This window comes from Amblyraja radiata, chromosome 18 (assembly GCF_010909765.2).
Source record: "Amblyraja radiata isolate CabotCenter1 chromosome 18, sAmbRad1.1.pri, whole genome shotgun sequence".
Taxonomy (NCBI): domain Eukaryota; kingdom Metazoa; phylum Chordata; class Chondrichthyes; order Rajiformes; family Rajidae; genus Amblyraja; species Amblyraja radiata.
Window position 1 is genome coordinate 31,484,520 of NC_045973.1, and position 13,261 is coordinate 31,497,780.

The following is a 13,261-nucleotide window of genomic DNA, read 5'->3' on the forward strand; positions in this document are numbered from 1 at the left end:
GGGTTTGACCAAGACAAACCTACTTAGTGGCACCTTATCAATGGCTTTTCGAATTGATCGATTGAAAGATACAGCATGGAAACAGGCCCTTCGGCCCAACGAGTTCATGCCGATCATCACATTAGTTCTATGTTATCCCATTTTCAAACCCACTCTCCGCACCCCGGGGACAGTTTGGTGACCAATTAACCGACCAGCCTGCAGGTCTTTGGGATGTGGGAAGAAACTGGAGCAGCCGGAGGAAAACCACGATCACAGGGAGAAGTTGCAAACTCCATACAGAGTTCAACTAAAACTAAACCAAGACCAAAATCAAAATCAAAATCGAAACCAAAACTCAACTGCAGTTCCCTTCAAACATGTCTCGATATTTTAGACCCAAAAATGCCGGAGCAACTCAGCGGCACAGGTAGCATCCCTGTAGAAAATGGATAGGTAACATTTTGCCTTGGCTCACTCACGCACTGACCGACTGACCAGTCATTAGGTTATTCGGCCCATCAAGTCTACTCTGCCATTCAATCATGGCTGATATATTTCTCCCTCCTAACCACAAGGTATAGATTCATTGAATTCTGTAAATTGTTCCTAGTTTGTAGGATAGTGCTAGTACGGGGTGATTGTAGGTCAGCAGGGACCCGGTGGGCTGAAGCACCTGTTTCCACACTGTATCTCTAAAGTCTAAAGTAAAGATAATGGATTAAGTCCTGTTGTGTTCACCCTCAAATTGCATTTAGAATTTGTACATATCCTGGTCATTATGTATTAGCGAATCTTTAACCACAAATTTGCTTATTACTCCTTCCTCATTAGTCACGGCCAAGTCTAAAATAGCTTGTTCACGAGTAGGTTCTGCATCATAATGTTCCAAGAGGCAATCCATGACGCACTCGATAAGTTTATTTTCTACGAATTGTTTGCCGGTTTGGTTCACCGGTCAATATTAAATGTCCCATGACAACAGCAGTTCCCTTCAAACGGATGTGTAGGGAGAGGATGAGAAAGTAAGATAACAGACCTAGTGTGAACAGGTGATCAAGGGTCAGCGCGGACTCAGCACGCTGAAGGGCCTGTTTTCATGCCATATCTTTCAATTAATCAATGTACATCGGTGCTTGATATTCGGTGTGGGTCAATGGGACTGTCCATGGTGTACGACTCTGACTAACTATCCCGTTTCGAAGACTCTGCAAACATATCTAAGCTGACTCCCAAGTCCGATGCCTGATTTAAGATTCTTCCTTCAAATTTAGACCCTGTCATGGCCTCCCACCTGTTTATACAAGCAGCAGAACAAAACTAGATAACTGCTGGAAAATCTCGGCAGGTCAGGCTGCATCTGTGAAAAAAAAAATGGTCAATTGGCGGTTCAGGTTGAGACCTTCATCTCAATCTAGGTAAAGGGACCCGAACCAAACGCCGACACTTCATTTCCCTCTGCAGATGCTGCCTGACCCAGAGTACCTCCAGCAGTTCTCCTTCACATGCTACACAGATTCTTGCATCTGCTGTCTCTGGTGCCTCTATTTACAGTTGGTTAAACAAAAAACCTCCACCCAAGTTCCTTGATGCCTCTTTGGCAAGTCCCACTCTTTTTACCTTCAAATGTCAAGAAGTCCCCTCTGAAATTTCCTCCCTCAAGTTCAGTTTACATTCTCAACAAGCTTTGCAACTAAGGGGAAGCTTTGTTATTAATTTTATTAGTCAGCAGAACAAAAAAGGTTAAAAACATTGGCAACCCAGAACTGCTAAAGGAAAATGCGGAACAAAAATATTCTCCTCGACTCACAACGAAACACAACACACTGCGTAAACACAATATTGTTTAATGGTAGAACAAGGGGCTTGGTGCCATTGGAAATCAAGGAGGGGGGGGGGGGAGAAAGAGGAAGGGAGGGGGTTAGTCAGTCTGAAGAAGGGTCCCAACCCAAAACATCACTTATCTATACTCTCCAGAGATACTCCAGCACTTTGTGTACTTGTGGATAACTTGGTTCTGGAGTGGTCATCGTGGGGTGAACAGGCTCCATTTGTTCAATGGTTAACTCCACTCCTGCAGGAAGTTTGCAGGAGGCAAGTTACAGCTTTATGGTGAGATAGATTGAAAACGTTTAGGGGAAGTGAAACAGCCTTGCTTGACAACATTTGTCAATGCTGTAAACACAATGGTCAGGAACATGGCTCTATGCCATTGTGAAGCACAGGAGGTGGATATAGGAGGCACAGTGGTGCAGCTGGTAGAGCTGCTGGCTTACAGCGCCAGAGACCTGGTTTGATCCTAAACTCCGGTTCTGTCTGTGTGGAGTTTGCACGTTCTCTCTGTGACCGTGTAGGTTTTCTCTGGTTGCTCCACATCCCAAAGACATGCAGGTTTGTAAGTTAATTAGCCTCTGTAAATAACCCCTGGTGTGCAGCAAGCAAATACTAAAGTGGGATAAAGTAGAACTAGTGTGATAGTGGTCATGGACTTGGTGGGCTGAGGGGCATTGTTTCAATTATGTAACCCAGAGCTTAACCCAGAACTACAGTGGCGCAGCTGGTGGAATTGCCACTTCACAACGCTGGTTCGATATGTGTGTGTGCGTGTGCCTGTGTCTGTGTGTGTGTGCGTGTGTATGCGTGTGTCTGTGTCTCTGTGTGTGTGTGTGTGTGTGTGTGTGTGTGCCTGTGTGTGTGTGTGTGTCTGTGTGTGTGTGCGTGTGTCTGTGTGTGTGTCTGCGCGCGTGTGTGTGTCTGTGTGTGTGTCTGTGTGTCTGTGTGTGTGTGCGTGTGTCTGTGTGTGTGTCTGCGCGCGTGTGTGTGTCTGTGTGTGTGTGTCTGTGTGTGTGTCTGTGTCTGTGTGTGTGTGTGTGTGTGTGCGTGTGTCTGTGTCTCTGTGTGTGTGTGTGTGCGCGTGTGTGTGTCTGCGCGCGTGTGTGTGTGTGTGTGTGTCTGCGCGCGTGTGTGTGTGAGATGGTCGGTATGGACTCGGTGGGCTGAGGAGCATTGTTTCCACACTGCATCTCTAAACTGGAAAACAGGTTACCATGTTACCCAATCAATAGCCAAAGTTAATTGGCTGTGCATTGCCATGTGGCACGGAGGATATAAATCTTGATTAACCACAAACACCATAGAAATCTTTCATTTCCTTCACTATATCACCCAAAGTCACCTTCATATTTTTCCCTCCTCTGGACCGGTCATTGGTCACAAGTGGCTGAAAGTACAAGTGTTCCTTTACAAGAAGCAAATGAGGCATTATTTTCTTTTCTTCTTCACCAGACAGCCTCACAATGTCCTATGCTACGTGGTCTATTTAAAACTAAGTACAGACACTGGGTCACAAGTTCTGGGATGTTTCCAGTCATGGGAGAGTCTAGGACAGAGTGCACAGCCTCAGAATAAAAGGACGTACCTTTAAAATGGAGACGAGGAGGAATTTCTTTAGCCAGAGGGAGGAGAATCTGTGGAATTCATTGCCATAAAAAAATGGCAGTAGAGACCATGGGTATTTTTAAAGCGTAGTTTGATAGGTTCTTGATTAGTAAGGGCATCAAAAGTCACGGGGAGTAGGCAGGAGAATCGGTGTTGAGAGGAAAAAATAGATCAGCCACGATTGAACGGTGGAGAAGACTCGATCGGTTGAATGGCCTAATTCTGCTTCTATATCTTATCATCTTATGGTCTATGATCATTGGAACAAACTCTTCTATTGTCCCACAAGCAGAATTCATAGTGGCAGGACCAGAGTCATAGCTCTGGAAACATTTTTTAAAAATCATTAAATAAATCTAGAATAAAAAAATGTCTTAAGTGTTTTCTCTAGAACGCTGGAGGTTGAGAGGAGACCTGTTGGAAGTGTATAATATTATGAGAGGCATAGGTAGACAGTCAGAACCTATTTGCCCATGATGGAAAAATCAAATACTAGCTGGCATAGCTTTAAGGGGAGAGGGGTAACGTTTAATGGAGATGTGTGGGCAAGTTTTTTTTGTTAAACACATAGAGGGTGGCGAGTGCCTAGAACGTGCTGCGGGGGGTGGTGGTTAACGTAGAAACGATAGTGGCATTTAAGAGAATTGCGGATAGGGACATGGATATGCAGAGAATGGAGGGATATGGATTGCAAGGATTGGTCTGCACAGACATTGTGGGCCAAAGAGCCTGTACCTGTCTTGTGCTATTATGCTGCACCATAGACAGTTTCATGTCTACGGTGACATTGAAACTACAGACAGTCTGGTTCACCAAGGCCCTTCAAGGAAGATGACCTACAGTAGACACAAAACGCTGGAGCAACTCAGCAGGTCAGGCAGCATCCATGAAGAAAAGGAATAGGTGACGTTTCAGGTCAAGATCCTTCTTCAAACTGAGAGCGAGGGGAGAGGGAATTTAGAGGTATGGAAAGGTACAGATCAGAGCTGGCACCGATGGCCAAGGAGCCCATAATGGTCCAATTGCTGATATGTTCTGTACCTATATATTTACACACAGAAATAAGCAGATAAAGTGCAATGGGTTATTAATGTTCAGAGGTTTGTTTGAGTTGAGTTTAATAGCCTGATGGCTGTGGTGAAGAGCTATTCCTGAACCTGGATGTTGCAGATTTCAGGCTCCTGTACCTTCTACCTGAATGCAGCGGGGAGATGAGCGAGTGGCCAGGATGGTGTGGGTCCTTGGTGATGCTGGCAGCCTTTTTGAGGCGCCGACTGCGATAAATCCCCTCGATGTTAGGGAGGTCAGAGCCAATGATGGACTGGGCAGTGTTTACAACTTTTTCCAATCTTTTCCGCTCCTGGGCGCTCAAGTTGCTGAACCAAGCCATGATGCAGCCAGTCAGCATGCTCTCTACTGTGCACCTGTAGAAGTTAGAGAGAGTCCTCCTTGACATACCGACTCTCCGTAATCTTCTCAGGAAGTAGAGGCGCTGATGTGCTTTCTTTATAATTGCATTAGTGTTCTCGGACCAGGAGAGATCTTCAGAGATATGCACGCCCAGGAATTTGAAGCTCTTGACCCTCTCCACCATCGACCCGTTGATATAAACGGGACTATGGGTCCCCATCCTATCCCTTCCAAAGTCCACAATCAGTTCCTTGGTTTTGCTGGTGTTGAGGGCCAGGTTATTGTGCTGGCATCATTTGGTTAAACGGTCGACCTCACTTCTATACTCTGACTCATCCCCATCAGTGATAGGTCCCACAACAGTGGTGTCGTCAACGAACTTGCTGATGGAGTTCGCACTATGACTGGCTATGCAGTCATGAGTATAGAGTGAGTACAGCAGGGGTTTTCCTTTCAAACCATTGGATAGAATGCTGTCCTGTGCAAACAATATTTAGGTCAGCAGGGAATTCAAGGAAAGAGCGTTCACGTCGCGGCCCTGTTTCAACCAATCTTTCCACCACCACGCACAAGAAGCACAAGAAGCGCAAGACAGACACCATTGTGCAGATGCCGAGAAGTGTGTTCAGCTCTGGCTGAACAACTTCTATTCTTGTTTGTGGACTCGATAAGAAGAAGAAGACCACAATCAGTCTGAAGAAGGATCCTGATCCAAAATGTCATCTACCCATGTTCTCCAGAGAGAGTTAGATTTAGCTCTTAGGGCTAAAGGAATCAAGGAATATGGGGGGGAAAGCAGGAAAGGGGTACTGATTTTAGATGATCAGCCATGATCAGATTGAATGGTGGTGCTGACTCGAAGGGCCGAATGGCCTACTCCTATTTTCCTATGTTTCTATGCTGCATGATCCGCTGAGTTACTCCAGCACTTTGTGTCCTTTTTTGTAAACCAGCATCTGCAGTTCCTTGTTTCTACCACGGACTTTGACCAATTCAGCACTATATACTTTGGCTTGTACTTTCGGGGGGGGGGGGGGGGGGGGGGGGGGGGGGGGGGGGGGGGGGAGAAGAGCTCGAGGTGAAAAAGACCAGGACCAATGCTGGCCAGCCACAAATGACCTCAGCCAGGGCGTTGCCTGGCAAGTCCATTGGGGGCTAAAGAACAAAGTCATTGTGGCAATCCTGGTCCAATGACAACTAAACACTCATGACTCGATGGCCCATGATGCGCACATTCCTGAAGGCTAACTATTAACCTGCATTATGTTCATTTTCATTTAAATCAAATATCTCTGTTACTGATTCCCAGTGGTTTTAATTCAAGTTCAAGTGAGTTTATTGTCATGTGTCCCTGTATAGGACAATGACATTCTTGCTTTGCTTCAGCACAGAACATAGTAGGCATTTACTAGAAAACAGATAAGTGTGTCCATATACCATAATATAAATATATACACACATGAATAAATAAACTGATAAAGTGCAAATAACAGATAATGGGTTATTAATAATAATATTTAAAATTCCACATCGACCTGGTGAGCAGAGAAAAGAAGCAACATAAACGACATCATTTTATTGAGAGGAATGGAAAGGTCTATGGAACGTGCACTACAATGTTGAGAACTATTTTCAGCACTCTGTGTCTTTCCCTTTGCTCCAGCTATTGTACTCGAGTTTGAACTGGTTGTTTCTGTGCAAGGTATATATGATCTGTTGGGATAACATGCAGAATAAAGCTTTTCACGGTACCCTGATACGTGTGACTATAATAAACCTAAACCAGTGTATGAAGAACATTTCCGCCAAACATTAACCTGAATCTTCTTAAAAATGTCTTAATCTATTTAGATTTAACATCTTTTACAATGTAATATGTGTACAGTATGTACACACTGAACGGAACTTTTTTTCTTGTTTATCATATTGTTTACAGTGTACTATGTTTACATATTCTGTTGTGCTGCTGCAAGTGAGAATTTCATTGTTCTATTTGGGACATAAGACAATAAAACACTCTTGACTGATTGAGATCAGAAGAATGTGAAGGAGAAAGGACTGCTTGGACAAGGGAGTCAGGAGACCCAATGGGGAGCGTAATTAATGGCACAGACCCGATGGGCCGAAAGGCCTTGCTAAGGCCTGTCATTATTTGGGTTGGATCATCAGGTAAACTGTACACTGCTCAAACTGGGTAGGTGCACACTGTAGGGATCTGTAAGTTACCCCTTGGGTAGATTATAACTTAACAGTATGAACTTTGAATTCTGTAATTTTAGGTAAGTACCAACCCCCACCTCCCCCATGTCCCACCTGGACTAGCACCTATTTTCCCCTCCCCCTCCACTTACATTCCTTCCTCCAGCTTCACTATTCACAACACTTCAATCCTTTTGTCTCACTCCTTCTGTCTTTTCATCGTTGGTCTTTAGCCAACCACCTGTCTATCAAACATCCCCTCACCTGTATCTACAAATTATTTGCCAGGCTATTTCCTGCCCCCCCCCCCTTACACCACTCTCCACCCCCTCCCACTTCACAATTAATCTGATGAAGGGTCTCTAGCCAAAACATCACCTTTAGTTTAATTTATTGCCACGTGTACCGAGACGGTGAAAAGCTTTTTGTTGTGTGCTGTTCAGTCAGCGGAAAGACTGTACATGATTACAATCGTGCTGTCCATACATACAGGATGAAGGGAATAACATATAAAGTCTAGTAAGGTCCGATTAAAGATAGTCTGTCTCCAAAGGCCTATCCATGTTCTCCAGAAATGGTGTCCGAGCTGCCTTACTCCAGCACAAAGTGCCCCTTTGTGTAAACCAGCATCTGCAGTTCCACGCTCCTAAATCTGATCTTCCTGTTTACTTAACCTGTAACCTATCTGAATTACCCATCGCCTCCCCTTCCACACCCTGCCATCTGATTTCCCAACCGTCCACTCACACCAGGGCAGAGTTTACAGCAACTGAGTAAGTTTACGATAACCATCTGCAGTTCCTTATTTCTACAAAAAAACTTTTAGTTATTATTACACAGTTGTTCACATGCCACAAGTCTACCCAACACCATTTCCTGCCTAATGTGGATTTCCTTCAGTTCCTCCGTCACCCCAGATCCTCTGGCCTCTGGTTCAATCCTGACCTCGGGTGCAGTCTGTGTAGTGGTTGCACTTTCTACCTGTGACCACATGGGTTTTCTCCGGTTTCCTCCCACGTCCCAAAGACGTTCAGGTTTGTAGGTTAATTGGCCTCTGTAAATTGTGTATTTAAATACTAGTGGGTAGGGAGTGGATGAGAAAATGGGACAACATAGAACTAATCGATGATCGGCATGGATTTAGTGGGCTGAAGGGCCCGTTTCCACACTGTATCTCTAAACTAATCACATTTTGGCAAAGTTCTGGGGAAAAAGCAGGGGTGGGATACTGGAGTGCTCTTCATAGATCAGCAGCAACACTAATTATCTGGGATTCCTGGAGTTAAACAAACATCACCTTTTACTGATGACCATGAAAAGTCTACGTTGTGCACCAATTTGGCCTGTATTTTGATTCAGAACTTTTTGTTTTAATCAGAAACCACTCCGAATGTGTTTTCTGGAATGGACACTATTTCTTCATATACCACATAGGCAGTCCCTCTCCTCTCTGGTGTATTTCCAACTCTGATCTGTCTAATTGGTCCATACCTCCCAAATCTATCTTCTATATTACTAAAAGTCTGTTCTTGACCGGGTTTGGCGATCTGTGCTGCGATTTCCGAGAGAACGCCGCCACCTACGGCCGTCATTTTTGGCCACCTTGCTCAGAGCCCCCCTCCGCCGCATGTGTGCCGAGGATTTTTCCAGTCGATGAAAAATGACAGAGATATTAATGATTTTACAACATTCCCCATTCTCTCTGCTGCCCCGCTGGTGGCAGGGGGATGGACTATAAAACCAGGAAGTGGTGTGCCTCAATTAGTCTGCAAGCTGGAGGAAAGCAGAGGGTCACGTTTCTCTGAGCTGTGAATAACACTGAACACATGTCCACACAACTGTGGGTAAGTACCCTTAATGTGGTTTGAAAATGAAAATATGGTTAAAGTAAAAAAGCACTGCCTGCAAATAATAATAATGGATGGGATTTATATTTCTAATACTCAAGGCGCTTTACATCGCATTATTCATTCACTCCTCAGTCACACTCGGTGGTGGTAAGCTACTTCTGTAGCCACAGCTGTCCTGGGGCAGACTGACAGAAGCGTGGCTGCCAATCTGCGCCTACGGCCCCTCCGACCACCACCAATCACTCACACACATTCACACACAGGCAAAGGTGGGTGAAGTGTCTTGCCCAAGGACACAACGACAGTATGCACTCCAAGCGGGATTCGAACCGGCTACCTTCCGGTTGCCAGCCGAACACTTAACACTTAGCCCATTGTGCCATCTGTCGTCCCGAATGTCAAATGGTTGTTTGGGGGTTTTGGGTTGAAATAAAAAGGCACTCTCTCTCTCCCCCCCCCCCTCTCCTCTCTCCCCCCCCCCTCTCCTCTCTCCCCCCCCCCTCTCCTCTCTCCCCCCCCTCTCCTCTCTCCCCCCCCTCTCCTCTCTCATCCCCCCCCCTCCTCTCTCCCCCCCCCCTCTCCTCTCTCTCCCCCCCCTCTCCTCTCTCCCCCCCCTCTCCTCTCTCCCCCCCCCCCTCTCCTCTCTCCCCCCCCCCTCTCCTCTCTCCCCCCCCTCTCCTCTCTCCCCCCCCTCTCCTCTCTCCCCCCCCCCTCCTCTCCCCCCCCCCTCTCCTTCTCCCCCCCCTCTCCTTTCTCCCCCCTCTCCTCTCTCCCCCCCTCCTCTCCTCTCTCCCCCCCTCCTCTCCTCTCCCCCCCTCCTCTCCTCCCCCCCCTCTCTCCTCTCCCCCCTCTCTCCTCTCCCCCCCTCCTCTCTCCCCCCCCTCTCTCCTCCCCCCCCCTCCCCTCTCTCCCCCCCTGTCCTCTCTCCCCCTCTCTCCTCTCTCCCCCCCTCTCTCCTCTCCCCCTCTCTCCTCTCTCCCCCCCCTCTCCTCTCTCCCCCCCCCTCTCTCCTCTCTCCCCCCCCCTCTCTCCTCTCTCCCCCCCTCTCTCCTCTCTCCCCCCCCTCTCTCTCCCCCCCCTCCCCCCCTCTCTCCTCTCTCCCCCCCTCTCTCCTCTCTCCCCCCTTCTCTCTCCCCCCTCTCTCTCTCCCCCTCTCTCTCCTCTCTCCCCCCCCCCTCTCTCTCTCTACCCCCCTGTCCTCTCTCCCCCTCTCTCCTCTCTCCCCCCCTCTCGTCCTCTCTCCCCTCCTCTCTCCCCCCCTCTCTACTCTCCCCCCCCCTCTCTCCTCTCTCCCCCCCCCCTCTCTCCTCTCTCCCCCCCTCTCCTCTCTCCCCCCCTCTCTACTCTCCCCCCCCTCTCTCCTCTCTCCCCCCCCCTCTCCCTCTCTCCCCCTCCTCTCTCCTCTCGCCCCCCCCTCTCTCCCCCCCCTCTCATCCCCCCCTCTCTCCTCTCCCCCCCCTCTCCTCTCTCTCTCCCCCCTCTCCTCCTCCCCCCCCTCCTCTCTCCCCCCCTCTCCTCTCTCCCCCCCTGCTCTCCCCCCCTCCCTCTCTCTCCTCCCCCCCTCCTCTTCCCTCTCTCCCCCCGCTCCCCTCTCTCTCCCCCCCTCTCCTCTCTCCCCCCTCCTTCCTCTCTCCCCCCCCCTCTTCCCCTCTCTCCCCCTTCCTCCTCTCCCCCCCCCTCTCCTCCTCCCTCTCCCCCCCCCTCTCCTCTCTCCCCCCCCTTCTCTCTTCCCCTCTCTCCTCCCCCCCTCTCCCTCCCCCCCCCCCCCCCCCCCCCCCCCCCCCCCCCCCTCCGTCCCCCCCCCCCCCCCCCCTCTCTCTCCCCCCCCCCCCCCCCCCCCTCCTCCTCTCCCTCCCCCCCCTCCTCCCCTCCATCCCCTCCCCCACCGTCCCTCCCCTAAACCCCCCTCCCCTCCACCCCTACCCCCTTCCCTCACCTCACCCCCCTCTCAGCACACCCCCTCACCTCTCTCCACTCCCTCTCCTCAGAACCGCAGATATACACAACAGGACAGAGATGCTGGTTTCTACAAACGATAGACACGAAGTGCTGGAGTCAGGTCAGGCAGAACCGTTCACTTATCCAGGTTCTTCAGAGGTGTTGCCTGACCCGCTGAGTTACTCCAGCACTTCGTGTCCATCTTCGGTAGAAACCATTTCTGCACACTCAGGTTTTCTCTAATTTTGAAAACACGAATAAATGCCCAAATTGAACCAAAATATTCAAATAAAATTCCAGGCCTTGCCTCTGGGCACACAAGTCTGGTTGACTCTAAACCGAGGATATCGGGGCAACGAAGACTGGTTAATGTAAACCCAGTCTTAATTGAGTTAATTGGGTAACTTAAACGTTAAAAAAAGGCTAAACGGCGCTCGCACTTTGTGAATAAATCAAAACACAACAACACCACCGATAGGAAGATGTGTGACTTTGCAACAGTTTGCGGTGATTATTGCGAGTTCCAAGCGGCAACAATAACGGGGAGAGTGGAGCGAGTGAAGAGGGCGGAGATTCGGGGAAGGGACGCTGTGACATTCACTGGTGGTGCCTGAACTGTGGAACATTTCCAACTCTTGCTGTCTTTGATGCGGATTTACAGCAGTTAACGTCTTTGTTTTTGCTCCAAACAACTGTGCAAAGTTGTAAATGGAACATTAAACACACATTATACACACGGATGAACGTTCTCCTACTCACTCTGCATATCCCGTACACCAGGGCAAATTCTTGTTCCTGGGAGGGAATAAGACGGGTCTGGTCATTTGACCCGAGTTCAGGCTCGTTTCCCCGGGGCTCTGGTGCAGGAAGTGGGGTCGGTGGTACACGTTCTCCGGCGGCTCCTCACAGACAGGAGCAGGGCTTCTCTTCGCCGCCGGGCTCCGGACCCTCAACCTCTTGAACATGTCGTCGCCGTGGTTCCCCGCGGCTGCGAGTGAACCGAAGTCTCGCCTTGGTTTCCTTCTCCCCCTCCAATCCCAGTCCAGGCTGGTGGGGCGAAGAGAGCGTAAAGAACAAAAAACAAAACAAAATCCCTCCGGGGCTGTGTAATGAGTGCTCAACGGATCCGCAAAATTAAGAGGAAGTTTCTGCGTCCCACTGCTGTTGATAACTAGTGTTGAAAAATCTGCAGTTGCTGTGTTAACTTTGAACTTGCACTACGTGAACTGGCTGTCCAATTACCATAGATGATCCAACTCAATAGACCAATGGACAAGGTTGAAGGAATATTCCTCTCTCCAGTCATACTCAAAAATACTTACCTCCAGCGTAGAAATAAATATATATACACACATAAAAAACAATGGTGCAAAAAGACAAAATTAATGCTCCCAAGTCTATGTAGTTCAGAGCTTATTTTAATAGCCTGATGCCTGTAGGGAAGAAGCTGCTTCTGAACCTGATGTAGATCTTTGGTAGGAACTACAGAAGGTACACAAAAAAGCTGGAGAAACTCAGCGGGTGCAGCAGCATCTATGGAACGAAGGAAAAAGGCAACGTTTCGGGCCGAAACCCTTCTTCAGACAGTTGTTTGTAGGAACTACAGATGCTGGTTTAAACCGAAGAAAGACACAAAAAGTTGGAGTAACTCAGCGGGACAAACAGCATCTCTGGAGAGAAGGAATGGGCGACATTTCGGGTCTGAAGAAGGGTATCGACTCCAGCTTTTTGTGTCTATCCTGAACCTGGATGTTAGTTTTCAGGCTCGCATATCTTGTTCCCAACTATTGAATTTGAATTAATTTGAAAACAAAACCAACCTCTCAAGAAAAACATTTGTGAAAATATACAGGTCCTATTGATTACTGCCATTGCTGTTTCAGAAGGAAGTGAGTTTTTTTAAATCCAAAATTTCCTTTTGAAAATGAAGCAGATGGATTTGCATTTACTTTTGCATTCCTGCTAAATATATTACTGCTACTTAAGTACATTTGCAGTCACTGTTACAAGTGATGCAACCCAAGGCAAGCTCCCAAACAATAGCACTGTATCAGAGTCATACAGCACGGAAATAGGTCCTTCGGCCCAACTCGTTAATGCTAGCCTAGATGCCCCATCAAAACTAGCCCCATTGCCCATATCCCTCTAAACCTTTCTTATCCATGTACCTGTCCAAATGTTTGTTAAACAATGTTATTGTACTGGCTTAACTACTTACACTGGCAACTCGTTCCATATACCCACCACCTTAATCGGGCTTTACCTTGCACTAAATGCCATTCCCTTTATCCTGTATTTGTACACTGTGGGCAGCTTGATTGCAATCATGTATAGTCTTTCTGCTGACTGGATAGCACGCAGCAAAAAAGCTTTTCACTGTACCTTGAGACACATGACAGCTCTTAGGGCTAACGGAATCAAGGGATTTGGGGAGAAAGCAGGTACTG

At 48.1% G+C, this 13,261-nt stretch overlaps 1 protein-coding gene across 1 annotated transcript in view; it reads right to left on the reverse strand.

Moving 5' to 3' along the window:
- Positions 1-12,012, reverse strand: part of ppm1m (protein phosphatase, Mg2+/Mn2+ dependent 1M) — a 34,101-nt gene extending 22,089 nt beyond the window's left edge. Inside the window, exon 1 of the mRNA XM_033037053.1 lies at positions 11,574-12,012. Coding sequence (XP_032892944.1) covers positions 11,574-11,779 — 206 coding nt within the window. The 5' untranslated portion in view covers positions 11,780-12,012. The remainder of the gene's footprint in view (positions 1-11,573) is intronic.
- Positions 12,013-13,261: the final 1,249 nt, after the last annotated feature.